This window comes from Mastomys coucha, unplaced genomic scaffold, assembly GCF_008632895.1.
Source record: "Mastomys coucha isolate ucsf_1 unplaced genomic scaffold, UCSF_Mcou_1 pScaffold20, whole genome shotgun sequence".
Classification (NCBI taxonomy): domain Eukaryota; kingdom Metazoa; phylum Chordata; class Mammalia; order Rodentia; family Muridae; genus Mastomys; species Mastomys coucha.
The window spans coordinates 11,435,158-11,448,022 of record NW_022196903.1 but is presented as its reverse complement, the minus strand read 5'-3'; the positions used below and the strand labels follow the sequence as shown (position 1 = coordinate 11,448,022).

The 12,865-nt window shown below is 38.7% G+C and overlaps 1 protein-coding gene across 2 annotated transcripts in view; it reads right to left on the bottom strand.

The window, feature by feature from the left end:
- Positions 1–12,865, bottom strand: part of Mdfic (MyoD family inhibitor domain containing) — a 148,845-nt gene that overhangs the window by 124,384 nt on the left and 11,596 nt on the right. For both annotated transcript variants that reach the window (XR_004121883.1, XM_031381209.1), the window contains exon 3: positions 4,495–4,617. Coding sequence is in view for 1 of the 2 variants with exons in the window: in XM_031381209.1 (XP_031237069.1) it covers positions 4,495–4,617 (123 nt within the window). In the remaining variant the exon portion in view is untranslated. The remainder of the gene's footprint in view (positions 1–4,494; positions 4,618–12,865) is intronic.

The window sequence follows — 12,865 nt, the reverse complement described above, 5'->3', positions numbered from 1 at the left end:
CCACACAGGCAGAATCCCCTGGAGTGATGGAATGGTGTTCATTAAGGGTGATCAGCTCTAAGCTGGCAGAGGCTCAGAAAAGAAATAATAGAGTTCCTAACAGCAGAGCCTGTTGATATGGAGAGGAGATTCAGAGGATGCCAAGAGGAAGGCTTCAAGTAGGAGGGTGAGTGGAAACGCAAGGAGCTCTGGCTCGATAAGGACGGGCAAGTATGAATTAGAGAGCGGCTTGCATTCTCCTGCCAATTAAGTGCTTACTATTATGAGAGCTAAAAACTCTTCAAAATGAATAAATGGGTTAAACAGAATGGGGATTACCATTTAAGTAGAGCATTCTAACTTTGCTTCAGATCATGGGAATTCTATAAAAATCACAAAGGAGAGAATTAGCTGAACCAAACAGTTTAATTTAATGGGAAATTTATTTTAGAAGAGAAGCTGAGGAAAATTTCGGGAGTTAAGTAATGGCATTTAGAATTAGAGGCATTTATGTACAAAGCAGTGTCCATGGATAAAGTTAAGTAACAGGAATGTTCAGAAAGACCTAGAAAAATCTGCAAGAGGGACCTCAGGCACTTAAGAAGAAGAACAAAGAAAAATGTAAGTGCTTCATAGGAAATAACCAGAACAGTAGAATTTGACCTAAATTAAACCAAAACATTGATGACACATGCTATGTGCCTGTCGGTAGAGATGCTTGTGTGCATACATGTACATTTATATGTAAATGCATATACACAAACTGACAAGTGAACACACATGTATGCATTTGCGTATACACACATAAACATCCCCTCCTATCTTGGTAACCACCCCAAGATCATTTCTTTTTAATTATAACTAAAGCATGCAATGTTGCCAATTACTTTTTATGGATTCATGTGTATTAGATTAAATAGAAAAATGAATATTAACTCGGGTGTCACTTCATTGCAATGTCTATTTTATGAATTCAGGAAACTGGTGATTATTAAAACAAAGCACTACTAAAAAGTATAGGTTCAAATTATATATCACAACATATGTCCTCCTCTAGAGGGAAAACCCAGGGTTCCAGCCCATGCTCTCAGGGAAAACAAAACAAAATAAGAAAATTTATTTAAATTCTGAAATCTGAAATAAGTCCCCCCAAATTAAATTACACTCAAAAGTATTTTCTCAGAATATGAATGCTTCTTACGCATTTTAAGGATCTCTTTTTAAAATCAAAAATAGAAAAGAAGCTTTCCAATTTAAAAATTCCCTCAGAAAACCACTATTATGCTTTTAATTCTTTGCTAATTTAAGACTTTAAAAAACAAACAAACATACAAACGTTAAGTAGTTAGAACTGTCTTTTTTTTATATCATTTAAATTTTGTAAAAAAGATATTCACACGGGCATATTCCTGCACTAGACTCTGTGTGGCCTATTTATTCAACGTGTTCCATTCCATATGGATTTCTTTTATTTATTACTTCCAGAAAGGATTTTTTTTCTCTAATAAGCTAGAAACTCAGGGGCAACAGATCTGAAATACACGCCTTCAAATCACAGTTCCATGTGGGCCACCTGCCAGGTTTCTTCTAGAAGGACAATCAGAAAGAAGAAAAGCTCAAGTTTCCACCAAGCACAGGAACCAACTCAGGTTCAGGGTTCAGGGTTCAGGGTTCAGGGTTCAGGGCTAGAGTTAGAGCTACAAGCCGGTGGTCCACAGAGGTCAAGGTCAAAGTTCATGGAATAATTTAGAAAGAGTGCTTGGATCTCATCTAGGAAGCCTGAGAATATACCCTCTAATTAGAATGTAATTTCCAAAGCAGCCACTCCCTTGACTTTCCGGGGCCGTTTTATTCTCTGTGAAGAACAGGGCAATCAGCCTCCTCGCTATGCCAGATATCGGTCCATTATAAATTACCCACTAAATGTCCAACAGAGAGGGCCGCAGCAGGCATCCTGGACAGTAGAGACAGCCTGTGAGTCACCAGCCCTCAGAAACTGCTCTCAAGAACAGATAAAGAAAACTCAGTCTGATTCAACCCTTGCTCTTTGCACTTTTGACTTAGGCAGCTGAGCTATCCCATGGAAGACTGGGAAAAAGAGTGGGCTGAGCTTTGAAACTGTTCCCACACTCCAGCTGTCTTTTTCTTTTCTTTTTTTTTTTTTTCTGATGCTCTCTCTCTGTCCAGCCAACCTAGCACCTCAGTGGGAACACTCGCATCAATTCTGTGGAAGCCAGCTGTCCTGTTCTTCCAAGGCAGTCGGGGAGCCACACAGGACTCCTGGACCAGGAGCAAGCCAGGAGTGACTCATTGATGATGTTCACTTCTAGCCCTGCGGAGTTCTGAGCCACCAGCTCCCTCGCCAAGGCCTATTGTTATTACAAAAGATCTGCTGAGCCTCCACAATGCCCTGGACAGTAAAAGCAAGAAGAAAACACCCATCTCTCCTAATGTGGGAAGCAGACACTGACTTAGGAAGAAATGGCTGAGGACTCTGACTCCCTTGGGTAAGGTCAACAAGGGAAGGCAGACAGCTTCATGGAGTTCTAAATCAGGGAGATGGACTAGCTGTTGCTATCACAGTAGGAGACTTCTTGATGCTAGTCTGGGATGGAGTCACATTTAGCATGCTCTTAAGTTGTTCCACTTCAAATGTTTCTTATACATATCCAACAAGATAGCCTTCATCGACAAAAGCATGAGTGGGAAACTAGCAGAAATAAGACGGTTTGGAATTTTTAATCCTCATTCTGAGTCACATGTTCACCCACAAGTATTTGAAAGCGCTTGCCAGCTCGGGTTTCCAGTGGTATTACAGGCTATGGCTATTATTTTCACGAGTCTATTTATCTGCCAATGGTCACTGCAGCACTCTCATAGGTGGTGATAGATCTCCTTATCTCTACATTCTTTTTGTGAACATTAGTAGCAACTTAAACACTTGTTCCAAAATGCTCCAGTGTCCCATGGCACACACTGCATCATTATCTCAGTAAGGAAACCATTTCCTGCAATATTTTTGATCCGTGTCCACTTAACCGGTAAAGACAATGGAAAGAACATTTCACTTTAAATCCTGTCTTTTAACAAGATGAATTCTGTATCTAGGATCCTACCAAGTAGCAAAACCAAACTTTAACACATTAATCCAAATCTACCACAGTGTATCTGAGGCTTTGCCTTAAGTGATCTTATTTACATTATTTTTTTTTACTCTGGGCTTGGGAAAGAAGACTGGAGAAATAAATCCATTAAATGAAACTCTTACAGTTCTGCTTCTACAAAGAGAGGGAGGGTGAATTACACATGTGTCTCCAATAAGTGGAGTTTAAATTCTCTCCTGTATACCTTTGCACCAAGTCTAGTTTCTAGGAAATCATATGCAAAATATGCCAGTATTTCACCAAACCTTATGTTTCCCAATTTTTGAGTTAATATTTCAATAAAGGGGGATCAATACATATTGTGGGATAACTGCTTTCTTCAAATGCTATTTATGTGATATTTTGGAAAAGGCTATATAAATCCTATTTCTCACTAATTTCTACATTACATTTCCTTCCTTCCTATCCCTTCTCAAACCTAAAGTTAAGAGAAAGAAAACATGTTTGGGGAACTTTTTTAGAAAGAAAAACTATGAATGTCTTTCAATAATATTTTTACTAGTGTAGCTAATTTTCTGCCAAGTTGGTGTTTTGAGTTTTCTGTGACCATTCTTCAGAAGAATGTAACACCAAAACTTTTGAAGAAAAAGAATATAACACAAGAGGGAATCTATATTATAAATTGTCTTAAATGATGAGTTAAAATTAAATTAGATAGTACAACACTTGAATCTAAGAAATGCATTCTCTGCACTCTAGCACACTAATACTGAGACAAAGTAACCAGGACAAAAATTCAAAAGATTTCCTTCTATGCTTTTTCAAATATGGCTATTTACACTTTTCCCTTTGCTAAATTCTTTTCAATGGCAAACATAATTTGAGCAACCTAGAGAGACTCAGAGACTAGACATAAGTTCCAAGTCTAAGGTCTCACACTGAACCACATTTCATAACATTCTCAGAGTGAAATAAATACACCAATGCTTTATAAATACTCTTTAAAGCCACCTCAGGGACATCAAAAAGACACAAGTAGCAACATAAAAACAAGTTAGGTATCAATTGCCAAAAGAATAGCAGCCACAAGAGCATTTTGTCCCTTAGATCTGATATTGTATACAACCGATACTTAAGGATGCCTGATTTCCAATGGGTCCTCACTCAAGAAAGAGCTAACTGACTAAATAGCAGTAGAGCATGATGTTTACAGGCCAGTTATTCCATTCTAAAGAAGGTATGAAAGCTCATAGTGATTTACAGCCTAGTTTTAGCTCTGATGATTACAGCACCAATAGAAACACTGTCAGCTTTAGAGATGTGTAGCAAAATTACTCGGGAAGGTAACTGAGGGTATGCTATCAGAGGCAGATCCCTGAGTCGATGCAAGGCTCACTTAAGAAATACTTACTTCTGACGAGTTCGCCATCTGAAGGATCTCTCCAAAGGGACTGGTCCCGCATCAGTCCACACCTGGTGTGGCTGCTGGTAGCTCGACTTTTATCTTTCTCAGTACTGTCCTCATTACAGGCTTCTGAAAGAGAGTAAACATTTATTATCATTTGGTGAATGCTACCTGTCTGTATTTCGGGGAGGACTGTTGTTTCAGGATTTTTCTGAAACAGAATCTCACAGCACATAGGCCTGGAACTCTCTATGTAGACGACCTTGAACTCCTGATTTTCCTACCAGTATCTCCCAAGCTCTGGAAGCATGGGTGTACAGATCCACACATGACTGAAGTTTTTCTTAGTGCTTCCAAGTTTGCCATAGGTTAAGGAAATATAATAATAATAATAATAATAATAATAATAATAATAATAATAATAATACAGTTACTGAGTGTTTGCATATATTCTTGGGCCATTAACATTTGTTGGGCTCCTACTATCTTTTCATCATTAAGGAAACATGCTCCCAAGAAAATAAAACCCTATCAAGATCTCAGTAAATAAGTTTTAGTGCAGCAAGTGATCTGTCATCAGAGAGGAATGTAAAAAGGTTACATCAAGGATGAGAGCGAGTGAGTCCATACAGGTAGGAGGCAGGTGAGACAGAAAAAGTATCAAAGGAGAAGAGGCTACAAATGATTGATGGACATGAAAGCCAGAGCACAGCTGAATGAGAAGTAACTGGGCAGTGAGGATATAGGAAACAGGTACAGAGGTCTCTCTGAGGAAACCGAAGGAAAAAGGCAAAGAGTGGGCAATGCCTCCTCAGAGAGCCAAGCGCTTAGGATGAGAGGTTGCTATGTAGGATTATGAGTTCTCGGGTAGAGAGACAACATGTAAGGAAATGGAACGTCTTGTTGGGAGCATAAGTCAAACAACACACAACCTATAACACAAGGTAAAAATGCATGCTATGAAAGGTCCAGAGCACTAAAGGAGTTCAAAAGACCAGGGAAAAAAAGTCTCATCAGGATTCAGAGATCAAGAAAGACACTATAGAGGAGGGAGCACGTTGGATGGTTTCTAAAAGATTAGAAGAACTTCAAAAAGTCACATGGGAGAAAGGCGGAAGAGCAGCATGGGAAAAGTCCAAAAGCAGACACTTGGGCAAAGGTCCAAGCTCCAGGCTAGGAAGCTCTTTCAGAGGAGCAGGAGGTGAGGCTGTGAAGTTCTGATGAAGATAGAATGTGAATATCTGAATGTCAACAGAGGAAACCTGGACTTAATTCAAAAGCAAGGGGAACAAATCAAAGAAGCTATGGAAGCTCTGTGAAATGACTAGGGCTACCTATTAAGGAGAGTAATAAACAACCTCAATCCTAATTGATTGGGGGACTATGATGAATGATTCTATTTCATATAATGTATAAGGAGCTACCCTCAGGAGATCCACTTTTCCTACATCCTTTATATATTCACTGGATATGACAGAGATACAGAGAGAGGAGGGGGGAAAAGACAGAAAGAGACAGAAAGAGACAGACAGAGAGGAAGAAGAGGAAGAGGAGAGGAGAGACAGATTCAGGGAGAGAAAGAGTCTGAGACTACGCACATATGCTCGCATATGTAAACAGTTGGTCTGGACTGATGGAGCTATTTGAAAAGATTGCGGAAATGTTACAAGGTCAAGCCTCAATGGAAGAAATGGGTCACTTGGAGTAGGTGTTGAGGTATCCTAGCATGCTTCACCTTCCACTCACTCTGGTCTTCCTAAGTGCACAAGAAATGTAACCAGACAACTTCCTGATCCGGCTCCAGTGCCTTCTTTTCCTGTTGCCTTGTCTTCTGTGCCATGGGGAACTGAATTTCTCCACAGTAAACCTTGTCCCCCTTAAGATGCTTTTGTTGGAGTGTTTTATCATAATGGCAGAAAAAGAGCTAATATAAGAACTGAAGTGGAGAGTTAGCCAAGTTCAAATAGACACTGAGGAGAGAGTTTAATTGAATGATATATCAGTAATGGCAACAGATGTGAGAAACTAAGTAAGGTTTGCATAGATAAGTGGACGGGGTTGGAAATGATCAAACTTTTCAACTAGATTTGATGGTAAAACATCTAAGGAATGGGAGGATAACTTACACATTATGTACATAAAGATATATGGTATATACACAAACATTTATTCATTTCACTGGATGATGTCCATATCTTGAAATATAACACATTACGCAGCCTTCATGCACTTCATTGTCTGATAGATGAGTTGAAAACTGAGCATCTGAATGTGCAAACCATAAACAAAGGTAGAGCTAGCTAGTCTGCAGGGAGTGGGTGAAGTCTTGAGCAAATGTGTATTGTTGGTCATGAGCCAGCCACATCAAGGATCAAAGCCTTAGGCCCATGGAGAATTGGCACATTCCACACCATGTGAGGCTCAGATAGATTCCAAAACCTTCCTCTAGTCCAAGAGTGAATAGTCATGGTGCATGCAGAAAATATACGCCATACCTCCTCCCTTACAACCTGAAAAAGCTATCCTGTAGACACTGCTTCTACTGATATTAACTAAAATCTGCCTCTCTGATTCACCGGTATCCATAAACCCTGCATGACTCAGCTGTACACTGTAAACACTGCCTTCATGCTCAACTGTGGAAAATAAACACGAGCTTCCAGAGTGCTGTGGCTTCTCCATCAGAGAGCCCAGTACACCTGATCCCTACTGTGTGTGTGTGTCCATGAGTTTTGTCTTCTCTTCTCTCTCTTGCTTCCCCAGTCAAGTCAATCCCTGGCACCTTGCTGGACCCACACCAGTCATCATCCTCAAATTCTACTGCTGCAACATTTCCAATTACTGAGCTCATCAGCAGAGAGAATAGACTCTGTACCATTAGGGAAGAACAGAAAAATGCCATGATATCAAGCTACGGAGGCAAAGAAATGAAGGAGACTCAATTCAGACAGAAGTTTTTAGTCAATCTTAACATTTCCAGTAGAAGGGAGAAGAAATTTCTGCACAGGCTAAAAGCTTCATGTATCACAGAGATTTCACAAGAAATTAACAATTCTGTCACAAAGCACATTTCAACACATGAGAAATAGTTGGGTGTAAACTCAGGATGAAACCCAGAGGCTAAGATTGCTACAAAAAGCAGAGCAGGGGGTGATTTTAGACATTTTTAGATTGCAAAACCATATTCAAATGTCAGTGAAATATAAATTAAAGTATACTAAACCAATATGTTCTAGATTTATGTAACATTTATTCAGCATTATCAGAGGGAAAAATGTAATCTTCAAAAGATGTGTTTGCTTCAATTAAAATCTTAACTTTCTTAAACAATTCCAGAATTCTTAACTGCTATAGTCAACCCCGGCCTTCCGGAGACTATCAGTAAAAAAGCCTTTCTAGGCCCCCACTAGTTCACAGGAACTGGCTTATCAGCAGTCCTACAAGCTCACACTGTTACGAAGCCAACTGCCGCCAGGTGTCATGCTAGTAGGCTTGATTCAATTAGTAACTTTAATTGAAGCTGAATGAAATTAATTATATAATTTTGAGCTGTTCAAGTTTAATTCCATTAAAATTAATTCATGAAACCGAGGCATTATGAGGCATTGCTGACTAAAAGAAAATAGGTATGAATAAACCCTCTAGACACACTTGACGCATATTTGAATCATGTCCAATATTCGAGTGCTAAGCACAGACCCTCTCAACTTCTCACAGAATAAATGGCAATGACATGTGCTCCATATACACATGGATTTATGATGATGTAACCTACTCCTAGGGGGGAAATGGAGTTCCTTCTACCCCAAATTCTTATTAAGAGACAGTTCATCATGATTTTTTAAATGAGTTTTCTTATCTGCAAACTCTAGAATTAGATGATCCCTAGTATCCTGAAGTCAAAAGAGGAAAAGAAAAAAAAACATCATTCCATGTCTCATTAGATTCAAAGGGGAAATAAGTCATGAGTGATTCCTAGGACATTACAATCACCAGGGTGTCCAACTTTGCCTCCTTTGAAAACTAAATGTCTTGGCTTAAAAGCTAGTCTCTAGTTTGTCCTGTGATGATCTACTGCACCCAGCCCAAGGCCAGGCTCAGTTATTGCTCCCAGTCAAAACTTAAATTGTCTTAGGCTAATTCATTACTTGTATTAACTAGGCTTCTATGACCACTTGACAGCGCTAGGAAAAGCTAATGCATGGACACCATTTTATTTGTATTATTTTACATTTTCTCATCTTAAAGGAATATGAGATATTGGCCTCATACATAGTGGGTATTTACATATATCAGTAAGGAAAAGGAAGGAAGGGAGAAGGAGGGATTTCAGTGATGGACAATTGTGCATGTTAAAGGACAACACCCAAATAGAATCAACCTTGGCAACAGCTTCCAACCACCTGTGTCCTTCTTCAGATGAGTTAGATATTTATCAGATGACCATTATCAATGTAGGTATGGTACAATGTTTAATAACAGATGATCATTATCAACAGAGGCCTGTGCTGTGACATGGGCATTGGAAAGCCAAGGATTCAGTCCATTGCATTCTGGATATATGAAGATTTGTAGTTGCCATTCAGTTACTAGGTGTAGGCCTAGAGTGGAGGCCTCCAGCCTCAAGTGATTTCCCTAGCATAGGACATCACTACAGACCCAACTGTAAGAGTTTACAGGTATAGCCAATGGGATCTTCTCCTCCATGTAGTGAATTATTCTAAGTCATGCTTCTTGGTTTTGCTGATGAGTCAGAACCATGCCAAGAAATCTTGCCACATACAAATGTTCAGACCCTAACCTTAGAGGATCTAGTGCACGTGGCTTTGGAAAATGGAAGAGTGATGTCAAAAAAGAAATGGTTCCAAGCAAGACAGGTAGTAAGATCCATATCTTAGTATTCACCTGCTCAACACAGGAGTCCAAGGAATCAGAAAATGAAAGTTTACCTAATCATCTAATGAACACATACATCTATATTCAGTAATACTTTTTTGTCAGGACAACTATGAAAGTTCAAAATCTGAATGATTTAAAATACTAATCAATTTGACCAATATATGTTGTAAAATAAATATACACTGGCTACCAAAAATTGAAAGTCTTTTAAAATTACCACAGGGCCAAAGGACTGGGTTATACTTGTAGGTGTGCCAAGCTCTCCATGCACCTCTTCTACACAAAGAAGTGGAAAATAATTTGTAGATAAGCAAGGAGACCATGTCCTAAAAACAATTCTCTCAGCCAGGGAGACCAAACACACACACATGAAACAACCAAGCCACAACAAAACAGAAGGTGGTAGAACCAGTCCAGGGTCAGCCTTCTGGCTCCAAGGATGACAGCTGTGTGAGTAGAGCAAGGCCCTAGGCTCCTCCTCCTCTACATGGAAAACAAGAAATGTTGGGCTTCCAAGGCCATCTCACACTCAGTGTCACTGACTGCATAAGGGTAAACAATAGAGCCCAAATTCCCATACACACTAAAGGATGTTCAGAATGGAAGAAATCATTAAAAATAAAACTTTGTAGGCATAGGACTTGAGTTCATTCTTAGAAAAAGTGACACGCATGAGTCATGTTAAAGAAAATTCAAAGGGGTGAAAAATAAGGGTTCCAAATGATCAATTTAAGTACATTATTTCTTCCTCCAAAATGACTAACATAATTGAAGTTCAGCATCAATAGTGAGAGGCAGTCCTCACAAATAATCTTGATTGTTCTTGCTAAACGACTATAGGAGGTTTCAAGTAAATAGAATTTCTATTTCAGTTAAAATTCTGTACTATTTTACTCAGTTGGCATTATCCAAGTTTCAAACCTTGATAATGTTACTTACTTATCTCAAACACTTTGGGAAATCAAGTAATTGATTCATAACAAGAAAGAAAAGTTAATAACAAGCAAGAAAAATCTAAAAAACATTAAATAGATTAAATAAATTGGATAATTTACATAAAATTTATATATGCCATATAATAGCCATTAACTTGATAGGTAGTTGTTCAGTAGTTTTTTCTTTTCTTTTCTTTTTTTTTTTAGTTTTTCAAGACAGGGTTTCTCTGTATAGCCCTGGGTGTCCTGGAACTCACTCCGTAGACCAGGCTGGCCTCAAACTCAGAAATCCGCCTGGTCTGGCCTCCCAAGTGCTGGGATTAAAGGCGTGTGCCACCACTGTCTGGCTTCTCAGTAATATTATTAAGAGAAAGATAAAAATACTTTGCTTTGTCGAAAGAAAAAGTTAATGAATTTTCACAATTAGAGTACTGTCATGGAAATTTCCAAAAGACTTTAATATATAATATTTAGTTGATCTTCACAGCCATCAATGATATAATTAGGAAGAAAACAGTTCAGTTTTACAAATAGAGATATATCTTGTCTCAGAGTCAGATATCCACAATGATAATGGAAGGTGGGGAAACCGGAGAATCTTGTGGCCCAGCTGATATCAGCACAGAAAACTCATTATTCACTCAGCCCTTCTCTCAAACTGTATGGAATGACACCGCACGGGAACATGGTCTGCCCTTAGTCTGGAATGTCAGTTAGGTGTTCTTTGTTTTGAACTTGAATGTGTCATCAGGTAATCTATACAGTTCTCTCTTTTGTAGACAAAACCAGTGAACTCAATCCCTTCTATTAGACAAATTACTTAAACTAGTAAACGGAAATGTTCCCACCAGTTTATACACAAACAAATGTATCATTCTGATAGCTAATATGTGTGTGTGTGTTATATATGCATGTGTGTACTTGAATAAGTGTGTGTGTGTATTTGTGTGCTCACCCATGTGTGTGGATGTGAAGATGGAAAGTTGATACTTTTCCTACATCATTCCTTCACTACTTGTTTGTTTGTTTGAGACAGGTTCTCTCATTGAACCTGGAGCTTACCATTTTGGCTGCAGCAGATCCCAGGGATGCTCCTGTGTCCACCCCTGCAGTGCTGGGACACATGTGTCCACACACCTAAATTTAATTTGAGTTCTGAGTATCTGAACTCAGACCCTCACAGTTGTACAGCAAACACTTTACCCACTGACCCATCATCTCTCCAGCCCTGATAACGGAATGTTTACGACAAACCATAGTAACAAAGGAATGCAGACTGTTGCTTCACAGTGAGCTAGGATTAGCAAAGTTATTGGGCAAGGATGCTTGATTAAACGTTGAGACCATACAAAGTCCTGAACATACACAGCCTTCCAAGAAGTAAGGCGAATGCTGTTGTTTTCAATTCTAGATGTGTGCATCCTTCCCTGGTAATAAAAAAGAATCATCTTTATGATCTCTAGGACAGACATATCATCCCTAGTTTGTACTCTGCACTAGACAAATACTTAGTAGCACACGTTTGAAATCAGTTTGCCACACCAATGGGACCACTACTAATTATGTGAATGCTATAAAAATTATTCTTTGTTAAGATTCTTATCTTTGAGATCAATAATGTACCTAGAACATAGGTTATATCACGGGATATGAACTCATATCTAGAAAGCAATGTCTTGTTCACAGAACTCACCCACGGTGACTATTACTGTTCTTTTACATAGCTGTCTTTCAAAGTCCTGCTATAAAAATACATGGGGAAGGTATTGCAGTCAATAAGCACTTCCTAATCCCTTTCTGAAATACTACACAAGCTCCATGTCTATAGATTGACTAAGGAAAAGTACTGTCCTATGGGAAGTTTGTTTTGTTTTGTTTTGTTTTGTTTTTTGTTCTTGTTTTTGTTTTTGTTTTCCTTTGTGGATAAGGCAGTTGCAAGAGGGGGTGAACACTTTCAAGTAAATCCAAGAACAAATTCGGATGCCCGCATCTGACTGAGCAGTCGCTGGCCACAGAGTCTGGGTTTTCCTCAGCTTTTTCTAATATTCTGTTTAAATATATATTTTTTCTTTTTTTAACATACTATTATGTCCCCTCAAATATTCTCCTGAAGTTGGCAAGGGTAAAATCACAAAGCAGTCATGAAATATGTTGTCCTCTCATTGTCTATGTGGTATTTGCTTACTTAGTGGATGTATAAACAATGACAGAGTTCGTAAGCTATCCTCTTAAACCCTAGTAACTGTTCAGTGCACTTATATTTTTACAGAAAAGAAAATACAAATCTCCGTGCTTAAATTTAGGGACGTACACAAGTTAGGCCTCATATACTTCAATTACGTATTCAGTAATCTCTAACAGATCCAGTTTCCAAAATATCTATATTGTCAACCTTTACTAACCTCTCTGCATCCCTATGTCCCCATCTATAAAATCTGCCTCCTACAATGTCATTTTATTATCCATTCAAAACCCAGACAATTGTATTCTAGTTGACAACTTTTTAAGAAATCTGAGGTGAAAATCCCTAAAGAAGAAGAAGA